This window comes from Nematostella vectensis, chromosome 7 (assembly GCF_932526225.1).
Source record: "Nematostella vectensis chromosome 7, jaNemVect1.1, whole genome shotgun sequence".
Lineage (NCBI taxonomy): Eukaryota > Metazoa > Cnidaria > Anthozoa > Actiniaria > Edwardsiidae > Nematostella > Nematostella vectensis.
The window spans coordinates 3,924,941-3,942,862 of NC_064040.1; the positions used below are offsets into that span (position 1 = coordinate 3,924,941).

The window sequence follows — 17,922 nt, forward strand, 5'->3', positions numbered from 1 at the left end:
TTATTTGCCCTCCAACATTGAGGAGGGGGGGAGGGAAAGTGTCCCATTAGTTTTGTAACAGATTGTAGATAGTTACCACTTTAGAAAACTTTTTGCCCAACAAAGCAACTCTATGTAAATATTGATGGAGGAAAAAAAAGCGACAGCAGCGATTACATAGCGAGTCGTGTGAAAGGTCTTACGAGGTAAACGTAGCAAGCTGGCTCAACGATTAAAAAACGGGAAATCCTACGTTTACTCATTTCTAAATGTATTTGGAGTAAAACTACTTAAATTCAATAATCTTGAGGCCTAGAAGATATCATTTCCATGGTAACTGTTGCCATGAATGTGAACTATTTAGTCAACTTTATTCATAAGATATGCATAATATATGTATTCAGCATTTAGCTTCCGGACGATAGAATCAAAATATTTTTTGACAGTGTATTTCAGATTTCACACTTTCACATCCGTGATACATGACAGGCCCGTAGCCAGGATTTTGAGCGGGGGGGGGGGGGGGGGGGGGGGGGACCATTTTCTCTTGGATAGCTCGCCCTAGCTAGAGCGGACCTTCCAGTCCAGTTGGGTGGTTCTTCCGAACCCCCCGAACCCCCCCCCCCCCCCTCCCCCCGGCTACGGGCCTGCATGTTCCTAGTATAGCACAGTGTATAAAAGGCGCTTATTTCTTGTTTTGTGATTTTGTCTTTTAAAGAAAGTCTATCAACCACTCCTTCTTTTGTTTACATTTAGAAATATTTGCAAGCACGTTAAAACGTCAAAATACAACGTTAGAATACACCACCCACGAATAGAGTCTGATAATTTATTGACGATACTTGATTGGAAATATCCCAGATATTAGTTTGAATAGCCGATGAAAATGGATGCTTTGTGTGACTCTATATTGCACCAGAGTGCAAAATGGCTAAGTAATTGGCCTCCTTTCTTGTTTTGTGATTTTGTCTTTTAAAGAATGTCTATCAACCACTCCTTCTTTTGTTTACATTTAGAAATATTTGCAAGCACGTTAAAACGTCAAAATAAAACGTTAGAATACACCACCCACGAATAGAGTCTGATAATTTATTGACGATACTTGATTGGAAATATCCCAGATATTAGTTTGAATAGCCGATGAAAATGGATGCTTTGTGTGACTCTATATTGCACCAGAGTGCAAAATGGCGGAGTAATTGGCCTCCTTTCTTGTTTTGTGATTTTGTCTTTTAAAGAATGTCTATCAACCACTCCTTCTTTTGTTTACATTTAGAAATATTTGCAAGCACGTTAAAACGTCAAAATAAAACGTTAGAATACACCACCCACGAATAGAGTCTGATAATTTATTGACGATACTTGATTGGAAATATCCCAGATATTCGTTTGAATAGCCGATGAAAATGGATGCTTTGTGTGACTCTATATTGCACCAGAGTGCAAAATGGCTGAGTAATTGGCCTCATTGCTTCAGGCGCTACTTTTTACACTTGTCTTAATCATTCGCGGGTAAGACTCAAAAATTAAAGCAAAATTAAGTTATAAATCGAGCCGATCAGCGCTTATACAGCGAACAGTGTTTCTAGATTTATACGCACAGTATGTAGTACTATTGGCATGTTCTATAGCGCCATGCGTGAGTGTAATGATGCGTAAGAGGTTTATATCTTAACAGTGCACTTAGAGTGATGTATATATATGCAAATTTGGTGGATTTTTTTAGCGCCACCCAACAGATAGGTGGCAATAGTGCGAAACATTCACCGTTAGCTGACATGGACTGGGAACTGTGTCTATCTGTTACGGCTGCTATTGTCTTGGCATGGCTTTCTTTTCGATTCATAAAGCGGTTTGTTTATCCGCAAACCCTCCTGGGTGACTTGCCTAACAGACACGTGCTCATCACAGGCTGTGACTCTGGTTTCGGCCGAGCGGCCGCTATCAAGCTGGATGAGCTGGGCTTAAGCGTGTTTGCCGGTTGTTTAACTGAGTCAGGGGCCTCAAAGCTTGCAAGGCAATGTAGCGACAGACTGCAAACTCTTATTCTAGATGTGACCAATCCAGACGATATCAAAAAAGCACACGAGCAAGTAAAACAACACCTGCCGCAGCATACAGGTTAGACACACGCTATTCACATAATCAACTCATTTTTGGAGTTGTGTCTAAATTGAAACCTTTTTAACAAGCACTAATGTAAACCAAACACAAATTCATTGAATTTCTTATCGGCTCATTAATTTCGTTCACCGTTTGGCATATTGAGAAAGGTATTTAGGTTACACTAAAGAGAATATATCGTTTTTTTTCTAAACATTTAAAGCACTTTTGCCTAACAGTAAATATTATCTGTTTTCTCCCCATTGCGAGTCTTAAGAATACGCCCGCTTAGCACCACCCTTATTTGCTAATATTATATTTATATAATACAAACAGAAAGACGAACCGATGTTATCACTTACTCGATGGTTATGTCTTTTATTTCTCTTCACGGATGATGGATTTATTATCATCTCAGTATTGGTTTTGCTATTATTATGGGGGGGACCTTGGAATTTCATAGACACCGAAATACGGTTCGCGTAGATTAATAATTGCTAATTATTACGTCGAGACCACTTCGCGTAGGTTAATAATTAGCAATTATTTATCTACGTCGGGACCACTTCGCGTAGATAAATAATTGGCAATTACTAATCTACGTCGGGACCACTTCGCGTAGATAAATAATTAGCAGTGGTTAGCAATCATTAATCTGCTGTCTATCGACAGCAGCGGGACTTTGGAATTTCATAGACACCGAAACACGTTTCGCGTAGATTAATAATTAGCAATCATTAATCCGCTGTCTATCGACACTCCGTAGGGTAGCGGGACCGGGGCCACATGTTATGCCGAAGGCATACGCGCGCATAGAAACGAGTAGGAACCTTGCAATTAGACCCCCGTCTGTCCTGTAGTATATATATATGCATAGCATTCGAAGGATGAAGTGCGGAAAAGATTACTGCAGGTGGCTAAAGGTCGACCATGCAAACACGTGTGGCCAGAGGTGCATGGACACCTACTGCAAGGTGCACCTCTAAAGGCTCCGCGCGGTGACATGTGGGAACCTTGCAATTAGACCCCCGTCTGTCCTGTAGTATACACACGCACATACACATGTGCATAGCATTGGGTTGGACCGCCACCCTACGGAGCGCGGAATTACCGTTTTTCGACCGTAAATTCAAAGCCGCTGGCGTGGCGTTTAAACCTGAGCTTTACTCGAGCACCTCGCTCCCGAACTCCTCGCGAATTTCTCGCAGTCTCTTTTTCATCTTTTCGCGTGTCTCCAGGGAGGGCCCTTTCTTGCTTTTTTTCATGCTGCGCATACGCGATGCGAGGCCGTGTCGAGCTCTGATAGCGGCCTTGAGCGCGTAGTACCTCTCTTGTTCCCGAAGTATTAGCCGAAACTCTTCGTCTGAGATATGCCCGTCTTGCAGAGCCTTAGAGACCAGCTCGCTGACCGAGTTTTTCTTACTCTCCGCTAAAACCATCGTGTCTTCGTGTTTAGCAACCTTGCTCGTAAGGCCCCTAGAGACTACCCCTGCGCCTGCGCCCAAGACTCCGACCAGCCCAGCGACCCCTGCCAGCGGACCGCCGATCAGAACCCCTATCCCACTCAAAGAGACCCCTACCCCGGCGCTGGAAAGCGCCTCTGCAGCGATGACGGATGCCACAGACACAGCATGGGTAACGGCAAAGGCGCGCTTATACTTCTTACGCACCTGCCATGATGCGTTATCTCGTTGTCTAGAACCGCCTGAGTGTCACATATTTTCTGGAGTCGGAAGCTTTGCACGTCGCCGCCGACGCTTGCCGGAGCGGCAGGCGTCATGTGCGTACCCTTCGGGGGACAAACACTGGGAAGCGAGGGGTATATGGCACCACTGCTAACGTCGCTGTTTGCCATGTCTGTTACGTCGGAGCTAGGTTAGCTCTAATACGAGGCGAACGGGCTTTCCCTTAAAGTCCACCCGTCTACCGTAGTTATCCCTTATCCATATTTGGATACTCGAGACAAACTCAGAGGAAGATGCTGCGATACAAACGGGGGCGTCGGGTCCATAGACGACTTCCTCGTGCGGTCTCCCGCGGGTTTCTAGGCAAGCGAGAACGTTTGAAGGCTCGCCTAAGGAGAGGCATTGCGTGCGATCTACGATATCGCAGCAGATGTAGAGGGCCTCTATTTTCGGCAAAGCCACCTTAATGGGGGTCCCCCCAAGGGCAGTGCGAGGCCCCGCTCCCCCAACTGATTGTCTTCAGCCTCTAGGCCAAATAGTGCGCAAAGCTCGGCATTCAGGAACGCAACGCCATTGGACATAAGCGCGATATTCCCGGTAAGGGGATCCAGCTTCGCGGTCAGAATCTTGCTTTCAGCGCGGTTGATCGTCTCCACGATGGACTCGGCTGTGTGGTGCCCGGCTGGCAGGGTAGCGATGGGCGGGAGGGCGGCTATAGTCGTTATCTGATGCTCCCGCTCGAGATTATACCAGCTGTTAAACAGCGATCAGTGCCGGAGCGCCACGAAGCGTGGGCGCCTTATCGGCCGCTCGAAGTAGAGCGTCTGTTCGCCTTTGGTGAGCACAGTATGTAGGACCACCATTGTGTTGAACACAGCCCGCCTTCGTGTTTAATAGGACTGAGCATGGATTGGGAAGGCTGGCGGATGCTGAACAAGGAGGCGAAAGGGGTGGAAGAGACGAAGAAGGCGGCAACTGCGGCGGGAGCCTTTATAGCCGAACATATCAAACACGCTATAGCCGAACAAGTCAAACGCGCAAAACCCGGTTTCCCTAGGTCTCTTACCCTCAGGCAAAAGCTGCTCTACGCCGTGCCCGCGACCCCCGTGGAGAGCACGGCCTCAGACATCACCCCACTACTTACGCAGCTAGAGATACACGTGGCTGAGGACAAATCATTCACGACTAGGGTCCGAGACATATTCAAAGAGACAGTAGTCACGCACAAGTCCGCCAAGGAGTCCCGCCGGTGGCTATCGGAGCCTTCCTATGGGTACTGGCCACAGCAAGTCAACTTTGCGATCTGGTGCGCAACCGCCGGATGCGGGGTGTCCCTAACCGACCCAGCTTTCGCCACGCTCCCCTCTGTCATCAGGGGATTTGTAAGGTTTCACGTCTACTTTACCACGCGGAGGATACTCTACGAGCTCGGCGCCCCCCTGCCTGGCGACAGCCTGTTCACGCAAAAAGATAACCCCTACAAGAAAGCCGCTTTCGAGCGTCTATGAATAGAGTTCGGTCTGCCGCGTAAGCCGGACTTCCGATGGAAAGGCGGGCGGAACCACGGGCTAGGCGATGTGTTTGTGTTCTACCCGGGGGAGGGGTATCGCAACGTGCACGTGATCCTTGGCTACGACACGGCGGTGGACGAGTACCCGAGCCACCTCAATCTGTTTAGCGACGAAGGTGGGACGTACAATATGGGAAAGCAGGTGGGTTTCATACGCAACGACGACCACTGGGGCGTGCAATATAGCTGGTTTGCGCCTCCCAAAGGTGAGGGGCTGACAAAGGCAGGGCTAGTAAGTCTCGATCGCTCGGTCGAGGCGTTCGTCTACGCAGTGCTTGGCGCGCAGGTAAACGTCCGTTCCTCCATCGCGGGGGCCGGTGGGCCGGCCATGGAGGCGCAGGCGGAGTTCACGAAGCTGCTTGAAGACGCGATCATAGAAAACGACATCGCTCAAAGCGTGCAAAGGTACCAGTTAGCCGTGCAGGAGGCCAAGGTGAGACTGATTCTTGCGGTCGCACCAGGAGTGTGGCTGATGCCGAGCGGTCTGGTAATAAACACGCAAAGCGTCGTGGGCTACAACAATAAACTGCAGAAAGCCACAGACTCCATGACGCTCGGCGCAAACGCGATCAACACCGAGACAAAGCCAGTCGGTGCTCATAACAAGGCCGGTGGGCATTCTAGGGTGCAACACGTGACTGACCCGAGGGTCAACCGCGTGCCGTTCCGGCGGCGAAGCAAGGCTTTTGCACCTGCGGAAGTGCACGCAGAGGGCGCGGTGCCTGCCCCCTCTCCACGTACGCATGCTGCGCATAGCATGACTGCCGCCGGGACGGCAAGCGCACCCGGACCGGGCGAAAAAAGTGACCACACCGCCCTCAAGGCGGGGTTGTCGGCACTCGCGGTGGCCGCGGCGTATTACTTGTTCCGATGATTGCTTTGCATTCGAACCAAGAACGCGGCTACGGCTAGAATGAGCAGCCACGCATTCTCGCCAAGGAATTTCACCGCTTCTCCTACAGCCTTAAACACGAAGTTCGCGATGCTGCCTACTAGCCCAGGGAGAAGCTCGCCTAGCTTTTTCCCGATAGCCTTAAGCCCGTTACCGACCCCTCTGGCCACGGAGGAGAGCGACTTGCCAAGCGACGTCACAATGGCCGCGATCGTCGTCGCTACGGCCAACCCGATAGCGGTGACGGTAAAGCCGTACTTTTTGAAGATGGCTTTGATGCGATCTCTTAGCGGCTTTTGGTTCTCGAGCTCTCGGTTTTCGCGTTCTAGTTCGTTAATCTCGGATAGCCTCTCCTCGTTGCGCTCACGGGCCTCTTGGCGGCGACTCTCTGACGTGTTAGGGTCGTCGATGGTCTCCCTGTCTGTGGCTACCATCCCTTGCAGCTCTTGGACTCGTTCTGTGTTCTCCTGGATGACCGCGTCTATCTCTGCCACGGACCGCATCGCCAGCTTGAAGCCTTTCAGCTTTGCAACGTCCTGTCGAACGCACCCGTTCTCATTGAACAGCTGTCTTGGTTTAGCCCAACCTCCTTTGTCGAGGTTGCGAAGCGATACGTGATAGGAATGTCAGTCAGCGATAAACTTGACTCCCAACGAACACCCAGAGCTCCTCTGGGGTTGAAAGCCGAGAGAACTGTTCACTGGGTCACCGTGCCTGGTTCCTTGAGGGTCGGTTTCGATCTCTCCATCTCAGGCCAAGCAAATAATACCGTCGTGAACAACGTCGGCCGAAATCTCGTGAGCCGCCTGAAAATCACGTTTGAAGGAGAAACGCTCCAGGACACCAACCGCTACGATGTCTTCAAGACGTATGAGGAGCTTTACCTGTCCAAGGTCGAGAGAGAGGACCACCTGAAGCAGGGCATCAAGTCAGAAAACATGCGCAAGCTTCGCTCCAAGGCTGGCGATAAAACGACTAGTAACGCCAAGGAGAACGCTCTAAACGCCGCCCACGGGGCGAAGTACACCATCCCGCTAGACCATTCTCTGCTGACGGACCACGGCGTATTGTACCCAAGGGCGCTCTCCGAGGCGCTGATCTTCGAGATCACGCTCGCAACGGTTGACCAGGTAGTAGTCGGAAGCGATGCTACCAAATTATCCTACGGCATCAAAAATCTAGAGCTAGAATACGAAAGCCTGAGGGACGACAACCTCGCCCGGTCTGCAGCCGCCGCCTACCAAAACGGCACAACGTTTTTCTACGAGCAAGTGAACCTCCACAAGACCTTCGTGATTAGCAAAGGGACGGACAGCATAATCAACGAGAGTGTCAACCTGCCGCGAAGGTCTATGAGTGGTCTGTTGCTCCTCTTTGTGGAGCCATACACGGCAGGGGATCGCGACTCTGAAAAGTTCGTGTACCCCGACATCAAGAGCGTCCGCGTTACAATCGACGGCATGCCAAACAAGGTCTTCAGCCAGGGACTACGCCCCACGGATTTCTGGAGGGAGGCGAAAAGGCGGTTCGTCCGCCCCTCCCCTGGGGGGGGGGGGGGGAGGCACAGCTGCCGTTCCGGCGCGCCTGCCGTCCCGGCAGTCAACCCCGAGTCGTTCTATGGCGATAACAAGTTTGCTCTGTGGATCGAACCTTCGAACGACGGACGATACGGACGGACGCAAGCGCGGTATGGACCCGAAAAACATCCCATTTAACGCTCTCATCGTGGGCCCGACGTCGTGCGGGAAGACCCGATTCATAGTGAACCGGCTGCGTGGCCCTTTCCGGGGCAAGTTTGACTACATCGTACTCGTGTGCCCTAACTTTGTCTACAACAAAACATACGACGGCTTCGGCGAGGGCGACAATCGTCTGTTTGTCGTCACACCTGAGGCGGGTCAGATCGACATACTGCTGAGGTTTGTCTCCGCTGTCTTCGAAGGCACTAATACGCTAATCACACTCGACGACTGTGCGGCCTCAAAAGACGGGAAGAGGCGCTCTGACCAGCTCGTTAACTTGGCGTTCAGCGCGCGACAGTGGGTATTAGCGTGTGGGTGATCACGCAGCAGCTCACCAGCATCACGAAGCCGTTCAGTGAGAACATCGCGGCCTTGGTGGTCTTCTATACGCCGAGCAAGGCGGACATGAAGGCTATCCTGCATGACTACGGCGCGGAGCTCTCAGAAGAGAAGATGAAAGAGTACATGAAGGCCCTCAAGACGAAAAAGTTCTCGAAGTTAGAGTTTTGCTTGCGTCACCCTTATACCATCGCCCTAGTTGAAGGGTAAGCGCAGTAAACCATACGTATACGCATCGATCACACCGCCCTCAAGGCACGTGAATATAAATATATACACACGTGTTGCACCCTAGGGTGCATGATGAGCGACGAATACTTTGAGAGTCTCCTTGAGGGGGGCACCGCCGGCCTCCCGGCCGTCGAGTCGTTGGGCTGCTCGACGCAGCCTGCCGGAACGGCAACCGGAGGTGAGCAAACTGAGCAGACGTGAGGGAGAAACTCGCGATTCTCGTAGCCTCGGGGAAGTCGAGAGAAATGGTAGGCAAGTCCCTGACTCACGACGACGTCAAACGCATGAGCGCCGAGGAGGTGAGGAAGTACGAGAAGCGATACGAGGCCGCTCTAGCCAGCCAGACTACAGACGCCCTGGCAAACAGCTTTCTGAAGCTTACGACCAAGCTAGTAGGCATGGAGCTGCCGATAGACAGTGTGGTCGATCTTCACAATGACCTAGTGTCCGACTACATCATCAACAACGAGCTCCGCACATTGTGCGGAAGCCTGTCTCTACGCTGCGGTCGTTTGATGGCTTTAGCCGTCGGGCGTTACACGTAGCACGCCATGTGAACACCGCCGAAACGGCAAGCGCTGACACGCGGTGTCAACACGAGGTAGCAGTCGCGGACTCACCAGTGATTTGCCTGCAAACGCACACTGGCGAGTCTGCCTTTCATTTGAAAGCTTGCCACTTTTTCAGCAACCAAGTAGTTGCATCACAAATGGAGGAACCTCAAGGAAGTACTAGTGCTCAGCCTGCCGGAACGGCAAACGGGTCAGCGGAAGCTGATGATGATGAGCATCATCAAAACACTGCTCATGGACCTGCACGTACGCCTTCGGCGTTAGTGAAGAGAATCACGAGCCCCGAACCACCCGCGACCCGACCTAAACACCCTGGACGAGTCGAAGCTGGAAGGCGCTTGGCAAAGTGGAACCGACTTAACAGAGCGAAGAAAAAAGCTGTGCAACACGTTGAGTCACCGGTCGCTAGCGAGTCGCAGGGACGCGAGGGCTTGCGCCCGCGCGCCGAAGGCATTCACACACCAGTCCCGGAAAGCAACTCCGCTTGGTCGGCCAGCTCGGTTATCGGGGTCGCTGGTCTTCTAGTGTCATTGATCGGCCTCTACACACGTAGGCGAGAGCTAGCTGCCGCGTTCACTCGTACACCAGCTGTTAAACAGCGAGCTACCGATCCACTTGCTACCGAAGGTACCGACGACGTGGCTCCGCCCGCAAGGCCGGCGCTGGCGGCCGCACAGCAGATCAAGGATCGACCGCTTGCCGTTCCGGCGACAGCGCTTCGCGCTCCCGTACAATGCAAATCTCGACTGTTAGCCATGGAGTAAGCAGACATTTAAACACGAGAGCCCGACCAATATCCGCACGTCCGTGCATCGCAATGTCGACGACGCAGCAAAGCAAGATTACAAAGACCATCACCGACGCCGCAGTCATAATCATAACGGCCACGTAGCCGGTATCAGCTGGGTTGGGCGCAAGGTCTTGTTCGAACACTTCACCCCTCCGCGAACGCCATGAACTACGCAAAAATGACTGCCGCTGTTGCGGGTGCTGTCGCTTTGAAGGGTTACCTTGAGGACCAGAAGATTCTGCCCATGTAGTGCTGTGGCACACTACTACACGTGTAGGCCACGTATTAGACTCGTGTTCACGTTCACACACCACGTGAAACGTACACACTACTCGATGGCCGCCATCGCAATTTTGGTTGGCGGCGCCGTCCTAAACGCGACTGCATTCGTTGGTGGCAATAACCTCGCAAAGTTCCTGTCGAACGATGAGAGCCCTGCTTTAGCTGAGAAGGAGAGGCACGACAAGGTCCTCGAGAAATACCAACGAGACTATGGACGCTACCAACAGCGGCGACAAAAAATCCTCGATTGGCAAGCGCAAAGTCGCGAGAGAGGGGCCCTCGCAAAGCAAAACTTCACCGACACTAACTACGCGCTCAAACTCTACAACCAGACCCGGCCAAAACAATCCCTGGAGTCGATGCGGGCTCCTGAGCTGGCCGACTACTACACAGCCAGCCGCTTGCTGTGATGCAGCCGCCGTTCCGGCGCTGCATCTAGGCGGCCTTTTTCCATACTGCGCGTATACGTATACGTATACGTATACGTATACGTATACGTATACGTATAAGATGATTGCAGACCAGTTGTGGAGTGCTATGCACGAGGTAGCAGCCGCTGCTAAGCAAGTGACACCGAAGGTGTCGTCGATGGGTGGGTTATGTAGCTTTGGTGACATTGCTAACTGAAGCCTCGAGTTGTGGCGCGCAGACTGGGAGTGCGTTAAAAGATTCGCCAATGTCGTTCTCCGAGGGCCTACCGACCTCAGAAAAACCACCTCGGCACTACCCGAGCAGACGGCAACCGCCTGTTGGAGACTGATACTCCTGTTGCAGTACATTACCGACACGTAATGGCGGCGAAGCGCATGTCCGTCGAAGAACTCGATGCGTTCCTTCGTCCTATATACTACGCCAGAGGTGGCTTTCAGGGAGTGACCGCTCTGCATGCGAAACTTCCCAAGGGCTCAGCCTCAATAGATCGAGTGCGCAAGTGGGTAAGCTCGCAGCCCGTCGGGGGCTACACGCAGACACCCCCTCCTCCGACTACCTACGCCCACTTCTCGGAGCAGATACCAAACCGTATCCACCAGTCGGACCTGCCAACCGACCGCGGGTACAAGTATGCCCTGACTGCCGTTGACGTTGCTTCACGATATAAAGCCGCCAGCCCACTGAGGACTAAGAGCGCGGCCGTCGTCTCCCGCGAACTCGCTGACATCTATGCAGAGGGACCTCTCACATGGCCTAAAGTCCTCATGGTTGATGACGGCACGGAGTTCAAGGGTGCTACCACAAAGCTCCTAACAGACCACGGGGTGGAGGTCCGACGGGCTGAGCCAGGGCACCACAGGAGCCAAGCTTTCGCCGAGTCTTTCCATCGCTGGCTGGCACAGCGCCTATTTCGTTCGCAGTACTCGAAGGAGCTTGCATCCGGCGAGACAAACCGCGAGTGGGTTACTGCTTTGCCAATCGTCATCTCGGACATAAACGCAACGAAGACTCGCATGACTGGCTTTGCGCCTGAAGACGCCATAAATCTGAGGCGCGTGCCTCTCAAAGCCGAAAAGCCCCCTTTAGAGGCCCCCTTAGATGTCGGAACGGAGATGTACATCGCCGTAAACGAGGAAGACCTCCAGGAAAGGGCCGACGGCGAGCGACGGACCCGTGGTGGACAAGCAAGGCATACCCAATACTAAAGAGGGTTATGGCGCCCGCACAGCCAGATCCTCGTGTTTCTGGGGATCGCCCTGTTTATAAAGCGAATGAGCACCTCTCGCACTTTTGCCTCGCGCGTTTATGTGGCGGCACTGGTAGCGCGAAGCGCTGTTTTCTCCTGACATAACGAACGAAGCTCCCCCTCAGCCTCGAAGTCTAGACCGTGGACGCTCGTGATCGCAGGTGGTTCGGTCGGAAGCTCCGCCCAGGCGTGGTTGTTGTGGCAAGGGATAGTGACCCTCGCCTTAGTCTTGTACTTCCCCGAGTCCCACATAACGTTGCCCAGGGCGTCCACGGCTACTAGCTTTACTTTGAGCTTCTTTTCCATCTCAAAGAGGTCTTCTTTGGTGCATCCCGTAGTAGCCAGCTTCTTGTCAAATCGTTCGAGGATCCTGCCTCGTGTCTTGGTTAGAACGAGGGAGCGCGAGGAGCCACGATTCCTCAAGAAGTCGACAACATAACTCACAACACAGTTAGCGAAGGTGGCACCCCCCTCTCGCTCAAACATTGGCCCAGGCTTACCATTTTGTTCAGGTAAAGGGCGAAGCTCGTATCTCACGTAGACGAGGTACTCTCGTCCTTTCTCCCAAGTACCCGCATCGATGCCTTCCAGGGCGCCGACTGCGATTCGGTCTCCTCTTTTGACTTATGACCCACCAATCTTGTGCTCCGAGCGCCCTTCCTCCTCTGTGATTGGCACCAATGGCTCTGCGGGGGCATTACCAACGACCGTAAAGAGTCTGTAACGCCGGTCGGGGTCTACCATCTCAAACACCGGTGGCAACACTGCGTTTGCCCGCAGAGACTCTCGCTCGTGCGAGACCCAAAACACCGAGCCATCGTCATTAATATCAGGCCCCCGCATGACCGGCTTTAGAGCAATGGCACCTGCTCCACCAAGGTCTTGTATCTCCTGGTAAATACCGGCGCTTATGTTTTGGCCCCGAAGAGTGGCATCCACGCTTGGGAAACTAAGATGGGCGCCGCCGACGAAGAGAGAATAGTACTTCTCGGGGTCTAAGCCCTCTGAGCCCTTTTGCCGCCGTTTCGGCAGCAAAGGGTCGAACTCGCGCCAGACTTCCTCTGGCCGCGAGCTCGCCGGCATGAGCGGCCTAGCAGCTTGCGCTTGGCATCCTCGGGGATGCCCTCGTCCAGGATGTTCTGGACCAGCCCTGCCAGTGCGGCGGGCGCCTCTTTGTCAGGCATGCTGTTTAGAATCTCCTCTATGTAAGCGTCCATGTTTGGGTATGCCTTGTGCCACCCAGTCTCTAATTGCCCGTATCGCAGCCCTGCGGTACCAGACAGGACGGGTATTTGGGTATGCCTTGTGCCACCCAGTCTCTAATTGCCCGTATCGCAGCAGGCGGGAAGGGTGTTTGGGTATGCCTTGTGCCACCCAGTCTCTAACTGCCCGTATCGCAGCCGGCGGGACGGGTATTTGGGTATGCCTTGTGCCACCCAGTCCCGCCGGCTACGATATCAGACAGGACGAGTGCGAACCATTCCCGAGCGCGCCTCTCGGTGCCGCGCATCCTCTGCCCTAAACGATTCGCTCGGCAGGGGCGGCACAACCGCGTCTCCGACTGCGTCCCTATGCCGCAGATCCTGCACGGCACGGGGAGGGGGCTGCCCTTACGGAGCCTTTGGAGGTGCACCTTGCAGTAGGTGTTCATGCACCTCTGGCCACACGTGTTTGCATGGCCGACCTTTAGCCACCTGCAGTAATGTTTTCCGCACTTCATCCTTCGAATGCTATGCACATGTGTATATATACGTACGTATATGTATATACTACAGGACAGACGGGGGTCTAATTGCAAGGTTTCCACTCGTTTCTATGCGGGCGCGTATGCCTTCGGCATAACATGTGGCCCCGGTCCCGCCACCCTACGGAGTGTCGATAGACAGCGGATTAATGATTGCTAATTATTAATCTACGCGAAACGTGTTTCGGTGTCTATAAAATTTCAAAGTCCCGCTGCTGTCGATAGACAGCGGATTAATGATTGCTAACCACTGCTAATTATTTATCTACGCGAAGTGGTCCCGACGTAGATTAGTAATTGCCAATTATTTATCTACGCGAAGTGGTCCCGACGTAGATAAATAATTGCTAATTATTAATCTACGCGAAGTGGTCGCGACGTAGATTAATAATTAGCAATTATTAATCTACGCGAAACGTGTTTCGGTGTCTATGAAATTCCAATGTCCCCCCTGTTATCCATATTAGAAAAACTAACAATAACAAAACGACACCTCGAACACTGGTCACTTATTCACTCTGTTAAGTCCAAAAGTGTTATTTACTAATTTGTTGCATCAACAAATATAACAATTGGTATGACAATTGGCACCCTATCTCGTATCTGGTAGGCTTAGGGATGAATATGGCTTAACATATTTCACAATTTTAGAAAAAAAACTGTGGGGGCTAAAGGTTTTACGGAACGACACAGTTTTCTCTTAACAATTGGAGTCTGAAACCAGTAAGAATGTCTCTGGTGTGTAGCAGAAGAACGCAAAGCCAAGATATTGTTCTTACACGACTCGAGTTTGACATTAAACAATTGGACAATTGGCAATTTGACTCTTTATTGGTTTGACAATTGTACCGTTAGTGTAACAAAATGTTCGATCTTAAGGTTTGTGGGGTCTTGTTAACAATGCTGGAATTGCCATGTTCACGGCCGTGGAGCTAACTCCTCTGAGCGAGTACAAGAAAATGGCAGACGTGAACCTTTGGGGACTGATTGACGTGACACTTACCTTTCTACCGCTGATCAGAAAGTGTGGCGGGCGCGTTGTCAACATCTCAAGTATTGCAGGTACGTTATTTGATCTATAAGATATAAAGATATAAGATATAAAAAGAAAGTGTCTGTAAACGTTATGCTCAACCGATAATGCATAACATTCTTCTCAAACGTTATGCCGACGTAAACTATAGTATAATTACTTATTTCAGAGTCAATTTATTGTTATTCGCTGGTACAGCTTGTGTTCATTTTTTTTTCTGTTTCGCTAGGACGGCTATCTATACCGAATACTGGACCGTATTCGGTAACAAAGTACGGGGTGGAAGCGTTTTCAGATGCTCTGCGGCGGGAGGTATCTCCATGGGGGGTCAAGGTGACTTTGGTTGAGCCAGGGGGGTTCCATACACGCTTTCTGGCCGAGGGGGCCCTGGAAAAGAAGTTACAAACTCTTTGGGAAAGCGCGAATGAACAACTGAGAAATGATTACGGCGAGGACAACTATAAAACACGTACGTATGTCTGAAAAGGCTAGACCGATGTAGAATAAATCAATGTCTGGAACCTTAGCATGACCCACGCGGAACTAAAAAACATCCAAGTGTAATCAAGATGCATATATTGCTTCTCTGTAAGTCACGCGCATATGAAGAAGGCATTGCAGACAAAAACAACCAGACTAGTAATAGTGACACTGCTTGGACACTATGATGCTGTGTTGGATCCCCAACCGACACGTTGGTACAAGGACCAGTCAGATAATCCGAGGAATCATAGGAAAGGCCAGGCATTCGCAAACGGTCAGGGGAAGGGTGAACAAGCAAGTTATAATATCACATAAAACATCGTATCACGAAACTCGAAACCTTGGCACGGTAGTTTATCGAGGATAAATCATCCAGTTATCGCTGTTTAATATCTGTACGTTGTTTATACAAACGTAAACGCGTATTAACACAAACGGTCATTTCTGTTGACAGAAATGGCGTCTCTGAAAGCAATCTCGCTGATAGCAAGTTCTGACCTGAGTGAGGTGGTAGAGGCGATCGCGCAAGGTATTCTGGCTTCGTCCCCAGGAACGCGCTGCCTCGTGGGTAAAGACGCCAGGTTCATTTACTGGTGGCTTACCATTCTCCCCACTTCTACCGCTGACTGGCTGATAGCAGTTGGCTCAAGACTCGTCAGGCGTTTTTTGGCCTGACTGGTTATTAGTGGTTTGACTTGAAAATAATCTTGTCTTGTCTAAATGCTGTCTGATAATCAAAGTTTCCTTACGCGTTTTGGCATAAACCTTATTATCTAAAATGTTAGAGATAGGCACTTTGTACAGGCGCGCACCCAGGATTGGCCATGGGGGGTGCGCAGCCATAGGTATCATATGAAAAAATCATAGTATTTGAAGATTCCTTAATAAGAAATGACCCACTATTTGGCCGCCAAAGGGAGGTGCGCGCGCACCCTGCGCACCCCTCTGTATACGCGCCTGTTGTATTCTATCACATCGTGGCAGTATGGGAGTACATAATAGTAGTTACTGAAGTAGACGTCTCCTGGTTGAATATTGTTTTAATTCAATTCTAAAGACGTTTTAGAGGGAGTGAGGAAAAAAAGATTTTGGGGGATGGCTCCGTAAACTTTTAACCTCAAAGGGGACTGCGGAAATAAGCAGGCCTTCTAAGAAGGGGGGTGGGTCTGAATTTGTTTTATAAGTTGAACTGGAACCCTGGGGGTTGTTAAAGGGGTGGGGCCAATCATTTTTTTTACACTGAAGGGGAGGGAGGGCTAAAATTTTTCGGTGTGTTTAAGTCAAAATCTTTCCTACCCCCTCATGGGTATTTAAAAACACTCCCTTATATATGTGAATAAAACAATACCTTACGGTCAGACGATAATACAAGCCTTTAGCCTTTTAGCCTTTTGTTCTCCTGTGCTCAGTCGCGCATGTGCATTTCCTTTCGTGCTCAGAAACAAGAAAAATAAACTGAAGTATGTTGGAATGTGCGCGATCTATATATGGTTCGTGTGCTCATTTTAGACAAAAGTGATAGTGAATAAAGTAAACAGAAAACGCATTGTCGAGCTTGGTCGCGTTTTTTGGGGTTCTCACTTTTGTGCTTTGGATTGGGTGAGGGTTGAAATTTTGAACCGGAAATTTACCTTTGTAACTCTCCCCCCTACCTGATAAATTATGGTGTTTCCCTAATTCTTTATGTACTCTAGTCGAAAGCAATGTGCGGGGGGAGGGGAGGGGGTCTGATAAATAACAGTTATTTAAATTCTGGATGGCTAATAGCGATTGCTATCAACTTGGAACTATAATCAATATTTTCACAGCTTAAAATGTAAAAAATAACACTTGAAAGTATTGCCCCGAGATAAATACCTATTACAGTATTACGATCCTAGAGATGAGCTCACTCATAGTACCTATATCAAAGTTAAAATACGCTCCTAATGATTGGCTCACTCATAGTACCTATATCACAGTTGCACGCTCCTAGTGATGAGCTCACTCATAGTACCTATTTCAAGTTGCACGCTCCTAGTGATGGACTCACTCATAGTACCTATATCACAGTTGTACGCTCCTAGTGATGAACTCACTCATAGTACCTATATCACAGTTGTACGCTCCTAGTGATGAGCTCACTCATAGCACCTATTTCTCAGTTGTAAGCTCCTAGTAATGAGCTCACTCATAGCACCTATTTCTCAGTTGTAAGCTCCTAGTGATGAGCTCACTCATAGCACCTATTTCTCAGTTGTAAGCTCCTAGTGATGAGCTCACTCATAGCACCTATTTCTCAGTTGTAAGCTCCTAGTGATGAGCTCACTCATAGCACCTATTTCTCAGTTGTAAGCTCCTAGTGATGGACTCACTCATAGTACCTATATCACAGTTGTACGCTCCTAGTGATGGACTCACTCATAGTACCTCTATCACAGTTGAACGCTCCTAGTGATGGGCTCAGTCATAGTACCTATATCACAGTTGCACGCTCCTAGTGATGAGCTCACTCATAGTACCTATTTCTCAGTTGTAAGCTCCTAGTGATGAGCTCACCCATAGTACCTTTTTCACAATTGCACGCTCCTAGTGATGAGCTCACTCATAGCACCTATTTCTCAGTTGTAAGCTCCTAGTGATGAGCTCACTCATAGTACCTATATCATAGTTGTACACTCCTAGTGATGGGCTCACTCATAGTACCTATATCACAGTTGTACGCTCCTAGTGATGGACTCACTCATAGCACCTATTTCTCAGTTGTAAGCTCCTACTGATGAGCTCACTCATAGTACCTATTTCTCAGTTGCACGCTCC

At 50.4% G+C, this 17,922-nt stretch overlaps 1 protein-coding gene across 1 annotated transcript; it reads left to right on the forward strand.

Annotated features, from left to right (window-relative positions):
• The first annotated feature begins 1,597 nt into the window (after positions 1–1,597).
• LOC5514926 (retinol dehydrogenase 7) lies at positions 1,598–16,669 on the forward strand. The gene is made up of 4 exons (XM_001635035.3): positions 1,598–2,100; positions 14,487–14,669; positions 14,870–15,109; positions 15,578–16,669. The coding sequence occupies exons 1-4, from the start codon at positions 1,671–1,673 to the stop codon at positions 15,796–15,798; spliced, it is 1,074 nt and encodes a 357-aa protein (XP_001635085.2). The 5' UTR covers positions 1,598–1,670; the 3' UTR covers positions 15,799–16,669.
• The last annotated feature ends 1,253 nt before the right edge of the window (positions 16,670–17,922 follow it).

Excerpts from the sequence above, each read along its gene's own strand:
- LOC5514926 (XM_001635035.3), top strand. The coding sequence starts at position 1,671 with ATGTATATATATGCAAATTTGGTGGATTTTTTTAGCGCCACCCAACAG. Across the intron at positions 2,101-14,486 it reads ACACCTGCCGCAGCATACAG|GTTTGTGGGGTCTTGTTAAC; the intron begins GTTAGACACACG and ends TTCGATCTTAAG. Across the intron at positions 14,670-14,869 it reads CAACATCTCAAGTATTGCAG|GACGGCTATCTATACCGAAT; the intron begins GTACGTTATTTG and ends CTGTTTCGCTAG.